The following is a 14929-nucleotide window of genomic DNA, read 5'->3' as shown; positions in this document are numbered from 1 at the left end:
TGGTTAGGTTTGTGTTAAGTTTGTGATGAGGATATGATGGGAACCACCACCAAGTCCTGAGAGTGGTACCTTGAGGATACTGCTGATTTGCAATATTGTTTTGTATTTACTGTATTGGCTTGGTGGGGAGAAAGTGGAGGCGGATGGGCATTTCACAAGCTTTTACTTGGCATTCCCTACTATAAGACCTCTCATGTTACCTCACAGGTCAAAGAGTCAATGTCCACTGCTAAGCAGGTCTATGGCAATTACATACTCCGGAATTGGAGGAAGTAATCAATGGGTGGTTCATAAGTGCAGTGAACGCATTGCAAAAAGAACTTAGGCCAGGACTCCATATATTACCTCTCCTTTATATGCCCCTCTTCTAACAAGGGGACCATGATGGCACTTTGGGTACCTGGTTTACACTTGCCAGGGTGTTGAAGAGTCTTTCTTCATTGGGATCTGGCCTCTTTTCAGTCACTGGGTTCTGGATCTGAGAAGTGGCTCAGATCTAGGAACTTGACAAAGCAAAATGTCTTGCCATGGGGGCAGCTGACCTCAGCCTTTTGCTAACTCATACCGGATCACTTTTGATTATATATATGAAGCAATACCTTTGTTGTCTGCTCATCTCTCTTGCTCCGAGGAACACCATGTTCTATTAATCATCTCCATTAAAGATTCCTACGGGTCAGGCCCCCTTGTCTCCTACTCCAACCTTGCTGCCCACTTTAATAATTGTACCCATCTTGCTTTTCAGAGTTAAGTGATACCCAGCCTTTGGTAGTCTGTGATTCTGTCCTCCACAGTGATACTAAGGAGCTCAGTTTTGTAATGATGTATCCTACCAGCCTACAGAGGTTACTCAACACTCAGCTTTTCAGTGATGCTGGTGCCCTTCTCACCAGCTCATTACTTACTGTCTTGATATATAGAGTGTCCTCTAGGCCTTCAAGGAACATAATCAGTTGGTGTGTTTTCTGTTCTTGCATTTTAGATCCATTCTAGCACGCCTACTACTCTGAGCCTTGAATCCCTTCCTCCACAGCCTGATACAGCTGTTCTGGAACCTCTGCTTCCTTTCCTCAGGGCCACAGCTTTTGCCAAGCTTCCAAGAGCTGTTCCAGCAATATATTGGATCCATCTCCCAAGATTCCAGGGCTCTTGCCAGGCTATTAAGTCCTACATTGCTGGTGGCCCCAAATCAACAAACTCTCTTTATCCAGTTTCATATTCTGCCTCGTTGGTCTAGCAACCTCAGGACCCAGAGTCAGCCATTCTTTCCCAGTTGCTACTGGTCTGTGTTAGCCAGGTCCCTCTCAGAGATCCAGCCCTTTCCCAGTCAGATCATGCTGAAACTTGACCCTAATTATCAGGCAAGTGGTCAGGAGGGATAGTATAGGCAGGTCCTGAGGAAGGTACACATTTTCTTCCAAGACACCTGCATCATTTGAGGTTTCTGCATTGTCCTCAAATGTGGCAGGGGTGGAGTGGAGGGGCTCTATTTTCCAGCAAGAGTGAGTGGATTACTTCTGTAGTCCGAGAGCGCTCAGGGGAACCTCAGGGTTCAAGGTTCTCGTGTGCATCACCCATGTCTTAAAAGCCCTCTTCTTCCCTGTGAGGGGCTTGACTTTGTCATAGGTGACTTACCTCGGCTGAGAACTCAGGCTTCTCTGAAGTTCCGCAAGTCTTACAACTAAGTCCTGTGCCTGGACTTCAGCTCTTCCTGCCATCTAGCTAAAGGAGAGGAGTCTGTAAATACCTCCAGGGAGGCCTCGGATTCTCACACTGGGCTTGGAATTCCTGGGTGATCGCCCTGAGCCTGTCATCTCTCATCGAAGCTTCGGTGGCATTCAACAACTACCCCCCATTTCCACAGTCCACAGTCCTTATCATTATGGCTCCCCCACATCTCTTGGTGCCAGAAATATCCAGTGGGCGCCCCCCTCCCCGCTTTATCCTGTCCCAGTTCTCCACAGGTGACAGCTTTAGCAATTGCTCTGCTAACCACGGTCCAGGGATCCTCGATACATGTTACACACGGGGATCCTCATTGCCAGCTGAACCCAAAACGATCCTCCTCCCAATTGCATCTGGGAGTCTGCTTCTGGTCGTGCATTTTAGATCCATTCTAGCACGCCTAGGGAACGTGCTAGCACATTTCTAGGGAAACGGTCTGGCGCCGACTGTCTCAGGTCAAGTGCCCTAGAAACAGAGCCCAAGACTGGATTCAGGTGCATGTGATTTATTAAGGATGTATTATTCGGGAAAATTCCATAAGAGAAAGACAGAAACAAGACAAGGGGAAAGAGTAAGATGTGGTCTCAGGTAAAACAAACTTTGGATTGATCCACGAAGGAGCTCAGAAGCATAAACCGCAGACAAAGTTGTCCTGTCGGCTGAGAAGCCAGGGTCAGCTTTTAATACCCTTGTATTAAGAAGCCATTGGCCGCAGCTACCCCGGGGGCAGGGCTGGAGGTGGGGAGGAGGTATTTAGGAGGGCAATTCTCTGGAGAAGGAGGCAACTGTGAGCCCTTAGAAGCCACACACACAGCAACTCGGGGCTGGGTGCGCCAACCAGGTAAGGGGATCCCCGAGGGGCATCTGCAGTGTCTATGGCAGTTGTGAGGGTATATAGACACGTTTACATAGATCTGTCCGTTGGGACCTAATCTGGTTGATACAGTTTCTTATTTACATTTTGGTTTCCAATGCAAGATTCTAAACTCTTCCGCAGCAAGGACTCTGTGCTATTCATCTTTGCATTCCTAACGCAGGGACTGGCAATGAGTTGTTACTAGTCAAACTCTTACCAGATAAAGAGGAACTTGGGGTCGATCACAGAGCAACTTTAACTCCAGATGAAGTAATTTGGGCGTGATTCTGTTGGCGGTTGGAAAGAGTGTGGAGCACTTACTGGCCGCAGTGGACCCTGCGCATTGGGCTAGGGAAAGGACGGGGAGAGCGGCCGAGGCACTGTTGTAGTGATGCAGGCAAGAAGCCACAAGAGGCAGAGTTCTGGTAGAGGCTGCGAGCCGAGGGAGGCAGATGCAAAAGTCATTCAAGTATTATCTACAGGATCCAGATGGCCCCAGGCTGACAGCCAGTAGAGAGACCATCAGCAAGGCTAATTAATCAAGTGTGTTACAAGTTTTATTCTTCTATGCCTGCACGCAGAAAGAAGAGCATGCCTCATATTTGCATGGAAGAAATAGCCAAAAAAATAAATCCATGTGGGTTTTCTTAGTGTCATGCATAATTAGACAAAGCCCATGAAGTAAGCATGGGAATATTTGCTTTCCCTCCATATTTTGGCCAGAGTTCCACAGTCAGATCTGAGAAAACCCAAGGTCATCAGTGTGGAATTCGTTCAATTCATTAGCACGTGGGGTACTTAAGTTTAAAGTGGTTTCCAGGGGCGCCTGGGTGGCTCAGTCGTTAAGTGTCTGCCTCCGGCGCAGGTCATGATCCCAGGGTCCTGGGATTGAGCCCCGCATTGGGCTCCCTGCTCGGCGGGTAGCCTGCTTCTCCCTCTCCCACTCCCCCTGCTTTATTCCCTCTCTCACTGTGTCTCTCTGTCAAATAAAAAAAAAAAAATCTTAAAGTGGTTTCCAGTGACATTGCTTTCAAATCAATCATTCTATACCGTAACATATGTTCTGAAAGCTGCTGATTCAGCACATTATCCTCAGCTGCATTCTGGACCGGATCCTGGCTGGGATAATTTATCTGTGACTCAGATGGATCATATACACATCAAGAAATACATACTTTTTTTTTTTTTTTCTGAGTTCTTCCAGGACTGGACTCTAGGCAAAGCTGTGTGCATTCCTCTCCAATTTTAGGGCTCAGTGACTTTTGGCCAGGTGCCTGCCCTTCACGTTGTTTTCCGAGAACCGGTTCCTGGGACCCTTGTTGCGTGGACTGGACCTGGATTTGCCAGGGTTCTCCCTGGGGCTGGCTTGAGATTTGCCGTCAACAACATTTCCTTTCCCATGAACTTCACCATTGCCCTTCGCTACGAAATTCAGGTACCCAACTTCTTTTTCAGGGGTAAAGGGCTGACTGAAGTGCATTCTCAAACTACGAGTTTCCATTCCAGTCTTGCTAGATTAGGGTCATCAGAAAATGATTTGCAAAAAGTAGAACATCTGGAGAGCATTAGAAATCAAAGAATTTCCTAGCAATATTAAAATAACACAGTGAGCCAGAGAGATACATGCTTTATTCCGTGGAGAGAAGCTGAATTTGAAGTTATATATCTAAGGTACAGGGTCTAAGGAAGTGGTGATGGAATGTTTGTATAAGAACAATGAAAAACTAAACTAACACAAATTCTGCCCTTCTGGGACTTTTTTCTAAAAATCTTCTAAAAATTTAATAAGCTAACCTATGTGCAGAGATTCAGATTCACGCAGAAGAGGCATTTATTTTGCACTTGGAATTTACCCTGAAACAAGAAAAAAACTAAAGGCAGACAGCTCCTCTTGCATCCTCCCCCTGCCTTTTGAGAAATATCTAAGGCAGAATAGAAACCAAATCAGAAAAACACTCCATCTAGAGTGATAGCCCCTAACCTTTTCTCTGCATAATCTTTTCTTTGATAATCTGAAACCCCACAGACCATTTCACCTGAAAAATACTTTATAAGGCTAAGGATGGTCTCAGAGCCCCCAGGGTTCCTCTGGGGACCACATTCTGGAAATGTTCATGTTATGTTGTATGAGCAGAACTGCTGATCCACTTTGAAACTCTTGATACGACATAATTCTCTATTGCTCACTTATAAATGAAAGCCAAGGGACTTCAGTGAACTTGGACCTGGGGAGTATGATGAATCATTAAAAATAGGATATATATTTTAATTTTTCCATAGAGAGGACACATCTGTGGCATCTTTAAAAAGCATTTCCAAATTGCATGGCTTTCAGAGTACAGCTGATTAGCATGTACTATAAATATATATGCATATTTAGACACATATAAATAGATTTAGCAATATAATCATCAAATATCACATAACAAAATCTATGTAATGATACATTTATATAATAATATTTATGCAATAGCATGAAAAAAAGGATATAAGCTTTTGTGAAGGATTCCAAATTTCCATTTTTGTTCTGTAATACAGGGACAGGTACATTAATTGACTCTCTGGGAGACAGAGGTTAAAGACGAGGCCTGTCAGGAGCGCCAGGGCTTTTCCAGCCCATGAACTAGAGCCACGGCCAGAAACAATATTCTTGGGTCTACCTGGCTCACCATTAAGACCCCAGCGAGTTAGAGCTGAGAGTGAGCCTCTCAGACTTTGCTCGTAAATTCCATTTTCCGAGAGGGCTGGGGGCTGTGGATTCGAGTCCAAGTGCTGTCCTTGAGGTGTGTGTTGTACCTGCATCCTCACAAGGACGTGCTTTTTATGTCCTGTCCATCTAGCCCGCAGCCGATTGGACTGTCCAGGTCCTGGCTAACCCCCGTGGAGGGAGTGAGCACTGTCCGCGCGAGAGTCCATGGCCACGGCCTCCGTCTTTCCCTTTACCAGCGGCTTCCAGGTATGCTTGGGACCTGTCCTCAAACATGGAAGGCTTCTTAGAATTTTGTTCATCTATCAGTAATTTGTATCAAAGAACTAAGCAGGAGAAGAGGTGACATTTATTAAGTGCTTGCTGTGGGCTACACTAAACTTCACATTTAAGATCGTATTTTATCTTGCTAACAACTCACTGAGGTAGACTTTCTCTTCATCAGGCGAGGAGGGAATTGAGAATGAGAATACTTGGAGACCTGCCCAGTCTCATAGCTAACATATTGCAGAACCAGGATTCTAGCCCGGATCTCCTGATTCTCAGTCTGGAAATTTCCTTTCCCTTTCCCCACATGGCCTGGAGAGGTGAGAAAGTGAAATGATACAAGAGTAAGAGTCAAATATTTAGCTGGCATTATCTCAACAGCTGAGAGTCTATCAGGTAAAAAAAAGCTACTAACTCTGAGGCCACTAATTTTGCATCAGAGATTTGTGGCAAAATAAAACAAAAGACCCTGTTGAGATTAACATGGTAGAAAGGACGAAGGACATTTGTTCTATCCTTTTCCCAGAGCAGTCATGACAACCCATGGCTAATAGTTCCTAAGCTTTGCTATTTGGCACAATCCTATGCAAGAGCCACAGAGAGAATCTGAGAGTGAATTTGCTGTCCACCCAACACGCCTGAACTGGTCTAGACCTGGCCTCTACCCCACGGTCAAACCCACGTCCGCGCAGGTGGGATACCACCAAATACCCTGGCCGCTTAGGTTATTTGACTGTACTTTGTCACTGAATTGTTGCTTTATTTCTCTTCATACAGAATCGTGCTGCTTCCCACACCCATCTGTTTAGAACCAGATGTACAATATTTCATAGATGTCTATTTTTCCCAGCCTTTGGAAGGAGGGTCCCACGCTTATTCGCACATCCTGGTTGATTCGGTAAGTATCCCAGAGCGACGGCATGCTGCCTTCCAAACTGAGCCCCGTTATCATTCTGCTTTTAGACTGCATGGTGCAATGTTTCTTTAGAAGTATAAATGAGTTTGTTCCTTTGGAAAAATCACTGATTCTCTATAAATGTCACCTAAGACCAATTGCAAACCTTACAGAACAGCACGCACCAGCAACAGGTTGAAGTGTTTTACCTATTCTATTGTTTAGTCTTCACGACAACTCTGAGGGAGGCACTGTTGTTGTCCCCATTTTATAGACGACAGAACTGAGGCACAGGGTCACAGAGCCAGTGAGAGAGGAGTCTGCCATCAGAGCCAGACTCCCTGATGCCAGAGCCCCCACTCTGAGCCACCACGGTGTCCTGGCATTGCAGAAAGTTGGGGGAGAAATTCTACCACTTTAATTGTCAGTGTCTTGTAAGTTCCGCTCTATACATATTGTGTTTTTATATTGCTGTGATCAGAGCACTCATACATAGACAGATATTTTTTAGTTCCCGTTATATCATAAGCATTTTCTTATGGTGCTTATGTAGTCTTCTTATCATTTTTAGGAACGATGCATAATATTTCCTCAAATGACTTCTTTCAACGCCTTTCCCCCACAAAGCTGGGCCACAGATATTCCTTCCAAACCTCTCACTCTGTACAGAACTTCAGGCCCAGGCTAGTCCCTGGGCAGAGTTTGGGCACTGAGGAAATTTAAGCCTTCACTTACCAGTATCTATTCCCTACTCGTCAAGGTTTATGGCTCTTGAAATAGCCTGTCAAATTAATTTCTGGGAAGTATCCTCCAATTAACTCTCACGATCATCAGAAATATGTGAAAGTATCGGGTTCATTCCACCTTCAGCAGAATTGTATAGAATTGTGTGGAATTTTTTTAAAGTAATTTTGTGGATAAAAATCAAATTCATTTGTTACAGCTGCATTTTTAAAATATTCATGAGAGGGGTGCCTGAGAGGCTCAGTTGGTTAAGCGTCTGCCTTCGGCCTTTGGCTCAGGTCATAATCCCGGGATCCTGGGGTCCAGCCAGCGTTGGGCTCCCTGCTTGGTGGCGAGTCTGCTTCTTCCTCTCCCTCTGCCCCTCCCCTTTGCTTATGCTCTCTCTCTCTCTCACTCACTCTCTCTTTCTCAAAATAAATAAATAAAATCTTAAAAAAAAAACAAAATAAAGTATTTGTGAGAATCTTCTAATATCATGATTTAATTGGCAAACTACTGTCCTACAAGGTTTTATTTGAACACAGCTATGGCCAGTTGTTTAAAGATTTATTTATTTTTGTGGGAGGAGGGGCAGACAGAGAGGAAGAGAGAATCCAAGAAGACTCTGCACTCAGCACAGAGCCTGACACGGGGCTCCATCTCACGACCCTGAGACCATGACCTGAGCCGGAACCAAGAGTCAGACACTTAACTGACTGAACCCCCCAGGCGCCCCTGGCCAGTTGTTTATATATTATCTACCACTGTTTTCAAGCTACAAAGGCAGAGCTGAGTACTTGCCACAGAGGCCTTATGACCCACAAAGCCAAAAATATTTACTGTCTAGCATTTTATAGGAAGCTTGACAATCCCTGCTTTAATTAGTTGTATGTCCATATTTCATGAATTGTGTCTTTTAAGGTTTAATTTTGAAGCATCGAACATTTTAAATTTATAACCTGGAACTTTGCTGTTTCATCATTTACTATAGAACTCAGTATGAGGCAGGTGTATCTTGGAATTTATTCAACAAGTTCAGGTATTGTAACATCTAGAAAAAGCCATTATATAAGATTATTTTACCAGAGATAGGATTGCGAAATTTAGAAAACAGGGAGGGAGGGAGGGAGGGAGGGAGGGAGGGAGGGAGGGAGGGAAGGAAGGAAAGAAGGAAGCAGGGAGGGAGGGGAAGAGCAAGGGAAGGAGGGAGGAAGGAAGGAAGGAAAGAAGGAGAGAAGAAACGGGACACTCAGATTTGAATATTGTATAAATATGTCCAAAATATTGCCCTCGAATGCTGCATGAGACATACTAAAAAATTATTCATTGCTTTTCCGAAATTCAGTTTCAACTGGGTGATTTGTATTTTATCTGGCAACCTTACCCAAAGGTGGTCTAAATCTTGCACCTGGAGGGCCGTCTGATATTGTGGTGAGATTCTACCATGTTACAGTAGAAATGAGGTGGAAAGTGGAAATAAACTCTTGAATGAGAGTTTAAACTATCGTGATTTCCCTACCCATGTTAAGTCCTATTCTCTGCCCAGGAACTTCAAATAGAACTGCACTCACAGACCAACACATGAGTTACAAAGAAAGAAAATCAAATCCAACAGATTTAATTTAGGGGGAAAAAGCTAAAAGTTGGAAACCCACGCAGAGTAGAGAAAGGAAAAGGAAGAAATTAAGGAATTGATACATCATGGAGAGATTTTATTATTATAATGATAGTCATGAAACTCAAATTTATAAGAGCCAAGATACTCCTCATCTTAAATCCATATCCTGAATATTTTATATTCACTATTTATAATTTTATTTATAATAGTTTATGACTTGATGCTGTATTTCATGCATCCATGCAAATTATCCATTCATCACCCATTCGCTGAGCATACATGGGCTGATATTGTGGTCCCTTCCCTCAAATAATTCTCAGTCTGATACAGAAGACGGACGTGTAAATAAAATCATTGCAGTGATATTTGGTAGATACATAATACAAATGGGTAATTTGAAATTAACTGAAAAATATTTCCATTTGATCAGTTTTCAAGCAATCATCCCTTACATATAGCTACAAAAACCATGAAACCTGAGTGAAAATTAGGACAGGAGCCTGATCTTCACGAAGTGTCAGAACCTCAGAGGAGAGGCTAGATCCCTCTTTCGGGTCAGATTCCCCAGAAGCCGGAGCAGAGACAGGGACTTAGGTCCCCCTGATTTATTGAGGGTGTGCTTGTGGGAGAAGAGGCGTGGGGGACAGGGGAAGGAACAGAGCAAGGATGTGATCTGCGCTGAAGTGTAGCTGATCCCACAGGGGGCTTGGGAACCTCCTTGTACCACCGAGCTGGCTGCACCTCGAGGCCAAGTGGTGGAGCCTGTGTGCACCCAAGTCATCCACCCCACCCGGCCCCCAGGGAGTATGTTCACTTCCGGGCAAGTTGGCTGAGTCCAAGTTTTCTGGAGAAGGGGACAGCTGTGAGACTTTAGCGCCAATACCACAGCAGCTGGTGAACGGGGCGATCCGGGCAGGGCACCTACAGTGTCCCTTTGAGTCCCTGACCCCGGATGTCCATAGGAGAAAGCCAATGCACATTTTCTGATTACAGACTAATGCAGTTATTTCCACACCACCAATATTGTGGCTCTGGGAAGATGCTTGACTGCTTGAGCCCTGGCCCTTTCAAAGTTCATTTTTCTCCTACAGCCAGATTAACATTTATATCTAAGACCAGGATGCACTACCAAGAAGCCCGGATGAAAGCTTTGGTCAACCCTGGATGCTCCGTCTGCAGAAATAGCTTTTGTTTGGCAAGCCTAGTGAGACAGTCACAAATTTCCTTCAGTCACCCTATTTCATGATATATGCTTCCATGAAAATGTGTTTAGAGTCAAAAGTATATTAGCCATTCTAGAATATAAAACTGCCATTCTTTTAAACCATGGGATGGACTACACTTGGTAAACAAAGTCTTTAGAAGTTTCTAGAAGAAGTGAGTTACAAAATCCTATAGCTTGACAGGGACTCTTACCATCTGGCCCATCAGTTTGGTGCCAGGACTGGCCTCCTTGAAACTGCCTCAGACCAGTAACTGTAGATAACGAACCCCTGGTTGGCTGCCTTCATCCCCAACCCTAGCCTGTCCGGCTTCCTTCTGCATCTCTCTTCACTTGGTATGTGTTTGGAGAACGCAGTCATTTTGGTATCAACTTGAAGAGACCACACTAGACAGGTGTGTATACGTCTTCATTGAGCAAATATTTATGAAGCAGCTACTGTGAATTAGACACTGTGGTAGGCACAGGTGTGAACGAGACAAGCACCGACATGCCGGGGCTTCCTCTCTAAAGGGGGGATAAAGACAGTTACACGGGAAATGGCAGCGTGGTCTGAGAGCTACCGGAAGCCGTGGCAGGTCACCGAACAGAAAAGCTCGGGGTGCCTGGAGCAGTGATCCTCAGCATCACCTGACCCAACCTCCTCTTTTTATTGCAAATGTTTTGTAACACTCTTTACTGATTTGAAACGCAATTCATGGGCATCATAGCCTACCTTCATACATACCTTCCAAAGAATGTTGATGTAATGTGCGAATACAAAGATACATAAAAGGAAAGTAATTTATGGAGGAACATTATGTACTTCAATATGTTTGCGCACTGGCATGAATACGCCGCAGACACAGGAGGCAGGGACATGCTCAAAGGTGTAGAATCCCTCAGTGTGAGACAGCCATGAAAGGAGGAGTGTTGCAAACATGTTGCAGTCATGTTTTTAAAACAGAGAATAAGGCTTTCTCACCTTCTAATCATAAACAAAGATTTCTCCTGCATGGGTGTTCGGTGAAACATGGGCTGATTTTCCTTTGTGTCAAAACATCAGGGATTTCTGATCCGCACCTGCTAAAAGCCAGTAACACACCTCATCTGATGGCCATGACAACCAAAACTACCCCTTGGAATTCCAAAATGCCCCTTAGGGGATGGCACCTCCCATATTGAGAACCACTGAGCCAGGAGGTTGGGGGGGAGGGGAACACGGGGGTAAGAGAAAGAAGCCACTGAAGGTTTGAAGGAGGGGTTATCTGAACAAACTGCCTTTTAAGGAATCACTGTGACTACAGGGTAGAAAACTGACGGGGGAAGGAGAAAAAGGGTGGAAGATGGGACATCTGTTGGGCTGCCACCGTGGTGATCTGGATGGCCTCCATTAGAGCAGTGACAGGGGGGTGAAGAGACATAAATGCATCCTAGACACATTTGAGAGCTTAGATGGACCAGGCTTGTGACTGACTTGATGTGTGGGGCAGTGGGCAGTGTTGATGGCGAAGAGGCAAGTATCAAAGATGACCTTCTTCAGTCTTCTACACTGAGTAGCTTGGCAGATGCTGACACTCTCCTGCCAACAGGCTCAGGGAGGAAAGCGGGTCTCAGGTGTGTTGGTTTGCAGTGCCTGTGGGATGACCAGTAAGCTTGTCTGTGCAGATCTGGAGCCCGTAACTGAGACGTGGGCAGGAGGCCTGGGTCGAGATGTCGGCAATCTATACTGACGGTAACTGAAGGCACAAGGTCGCCTAGAAGGGGGGTGTGGAGTAAGGGAGGGGCTGATGAGAGAACCCCGAGGAACCCAACACTGAGGGATGGGTGGAAGGAGAGGCGCAGCATTGGCGTGAAGAGTAAATGCAGGAGGAGGCAGTGAAGGTAGCAAGGAAACAGCGTTTCAAGAAACGTGGCTATCGAGGAGTCAAAGGGCACAGACGGGGGCAGTGGCAGGAGGAATATATGAGATCAAGGAGGTGATTTTACGGACGGGAGAGATTTCAGCACATTTAAATGCCATTTGAAAGGAAGAGATTAAAGAAAGAAAGTATAATCCACAGAGAAGTTTCCTGAGGGCAGAGGGCACGGTGGCAGACATCCCTTCCCCTGGGACACTTCTTCGTAAGCGCCGAGCCAGGGACAGGGGTGGTACCTGTGCGCCCGGAGTTTGGGAGGCAGGAAGCGGGAGGCTCCATTTCCTCTGGGAAGCCAGAGGAGGAAGGGGCAGTGAGTGAGTGGTCCATCCGGGAGGGCAGGGAGAATGAGGATAGTGGTTTGAGGCATGGAGACACTGTGAAATGGGCATCTGGGGCTGAGATTCCACCCCTGGCGTGTCAGAGGGCAAAGAGAGAAGGACCAGGGGTGTGGATGGGCGTGGGGGGAGGGGATGGTTGAAAGGGTCCTTGAAGCAAAGGACCATGGGAACAAGGTTCAGTATGGACAAAACAAGAAGGCCAGGGGAGATTTATCTGGGCCCCCTGGTTCTCTCTTTTAACTTGACCTGCTGAATTAAATCTTAATTTCAGTGCTGACCAACTTGGTGTGACCGATTCTCTTATACCAACATGTTCTCCACTGCATCAGCCATGCCACTGAAAAACATTTAAAATGGTAATAGGTTATAACATAGGTAAAATCTTCTCAAGAAATATAACTGCATGGCTTTTCTTCACATAGGTTATCAAACTGTAGATGATCCCTCTTTGAGAATAAGCTTAGAACAATGCATTTGCCCCTCTAATAGCTGTATGCTCTAAGCCAGCAATTCACAGAATACATCTGTGAGATATTGAGTTTGTGGGATGTTAGTGTTACTTGAATATAGGACCAAGTAGTTAAATAAGCATGAAAGCACTGAGTTTAAAAATATCTTTCTTGCAGGACTTCTCAGAGCTTTATATGGTAATCTACACTGTGACTCCCCAAGAGGCAGATAGTTTGATGTAGGACACTACTGTTCATATGGAATTGAAAAGGACAAAACATTTAAAAGGAGAGTTTTGTGGATTTAGAGTTCCACAATAATACTATGGAATGTGCTAAGCCATAATTCCTGAATTTATCACAAGTAGCCTAGTTAAAAGTCTTTGAAATCTAAGACAAATTTATGAGCAAGCTAAAAATATAATAAGGATGGTAAAAAAAAAAAAAAAGTCTTATTTTCTTTGTCCCAAGTCAATAAATGTAAATATTTAAAGATTTCTTAAATACGATGAAAATCCTAAAGTCTTCAGTTGTAAGCATTTTCTCATAGATCTAATTGTTTATACAACTAGAATCTTGAACAGGAGACGGTTATGAATCTGAGTCTTCTTTTTGCATTATTTCAAAAGCTTGGTCTGATTCCCCAAATCAATTCATTGGAGAACTTCTGCAGCAAGCAGGATTTAGATGAGTATCAGCTGCACAACTGTGTTGAAATTGCCTCGAAGGCAGGACCTCAGGTGCTCCCCGGGGTGTGTGAGAGGCTGATAGTCAGCATGTCCGCCAGGCTACACGATGGGGCAGTAGGTGAGTATTGGCCCAGTGGGCTCTACCAACGCACAGCTTTTTAGAATGTGAATGAATCGTTTTAATTTATTTGAGCATCTACTCCAAACAATCAATGTCAATGACAATTTCCCAGTGTTTAGATATACAACAGTGTGTTGATGTGTTGGAATCCCAATGCACAGTACGGTAAGTGTATAAAAAAGGAGCCTTGTGGTAGCATTTGGCTGCTAGGATACCGGAACTATGGTCCTAAAATACTTACTTGGAATCCTGGAATTTTAGGGCTGGAATGAACTCTAAACAACTTCTTTCATCCTCAGACTTCCATTCAGTGAACGAGACTCTTGGGGTCCAAACCCATTAGGTAACTTGTCCATTTCACTAAGCCTTAGGGCTGTGTTTCTCATCCTGCAATTTGGGGCTGAATAATGCTTTGTTGTGGGGGGCCGTCATGGGGGGCTATTCTGTGCATTATAGGAAGTTTAGCAGCATCTCTATCCTCTGCCCACCCGATGCCGTAGCACCTTCCCTCCAGCTATGACATTCAAAAATGTCTTCAAACTTTGTCATATGTTCCGGGAGGCGGGGGTTTACAAAGTCTCCCCCCAGCTGAGAACCGCTGCTATAGAGTGACAACTCCAGTGAGACCTCGGGGTTCCTGAGTTCTGGGCACAGGCTTCTCCCATTACACTGCAGGACTCCGGCTTCAGGGTGCCCACAACCCCATGAAGGAGACGGAAGAAGGGAAATCAAACGGATGGTCCAGCACCAACATAGATCATCAGGATCTGAAGGAATAATATCAGTAATACTACATGTACTAATGTATCAATTAGTACAATACTAATGTATCAGAAATACAATTTCTTTTAAGCCTTTCATTAACTTGTTAAGTAACATTTATTGCTAAGCTATGTGTATTAAGTCATGTTTATTGAGCACTTACTACCTGCCACACAGTTCTAAGTACTTCATGGGCGTTCTTGTCTTTAATCCTTATAATCCCCTGGGGTAGATCCTATATTTTTCCCATTTCACAGATGAAGGAGTCGAGGATGAGAGAAGTACCAAGCAAAAGAGAAGTGAACTAAAGCTCCCAACAGGACCGGGTGCTTCTCTGTCGCTTCCTTCACCTCTAACTGCCCTCTCTGGCTCCCCACAGCCTGCAAGTGTCACCCTCAGGGCTCGGGGGGGCCCAGCTGTAGCCGACTTGGGGGCCAGTGCCAGTGCAAGCCTCACGTGGCCGGGCGCTGCTGTGACAGGTGCTCACCAGGAAGCTACGGTTTGGGACATCATGGCTGTCACCGTACGTAGCAACAAACAGATGGGGGAAGACCGGCATGGTCACAACCTTGGCGTCTCAAAGGCAGGAAAATCAGTGTGGGTCTTTCAAAGAGGAGGGGACTGGGAATTTGACGACATGACTCAGGCTGTCTGTCTAT

The 14929-nt window shown here is 45.0% G+C and overlaps 1 protein-coding gene across 1 annotated transcript in view; it reads left to right on the top strand.

The window, feature by feature from the left end:
- Nucleotides 1-14929, top strand: part of LAMB4 (laminin subunit beta 4) — a 90721-nt gene that overhangs the window by 37861 nt on the left and 37931 nt on the right. Inside the window, 5 exon segments of the mRNA XM_045864899.3 lie at nt 3831-4016; nt 5422-5537; nt 6333-6453; nt 13328-13505; nt 14650-14793. Of these exon segments, the coding sequence (XP_045720855.2) occupies nt 3831-4016; nt 5422-5537; nt 6333-6453; nt 13328-13505; nt 14650-14793 (745 nt within the window).

Source organism: Mirounga angustirostris, unplaced genomic scaffold (assembly GCF_029215605.1).
Source record: "Mirounga angustirostris isolate CCGP_5_RB_7025 unplaced genomic scaffold, mMirAng1.0.hap1 SCAF_12, whole genome shotgun sequence".
Taxonomy (NCBI): Eukaryota; Metazoa; Chordata; class Mammalia; order Carnivora; family Phocidae; genus Mirounga; species Mirounga angustirostris.
The sequence above is the reverse complement of the archived record's forward strand: the minus strand, read 5'-3'. Positions and strand labels throughout refer to the sequence as shown.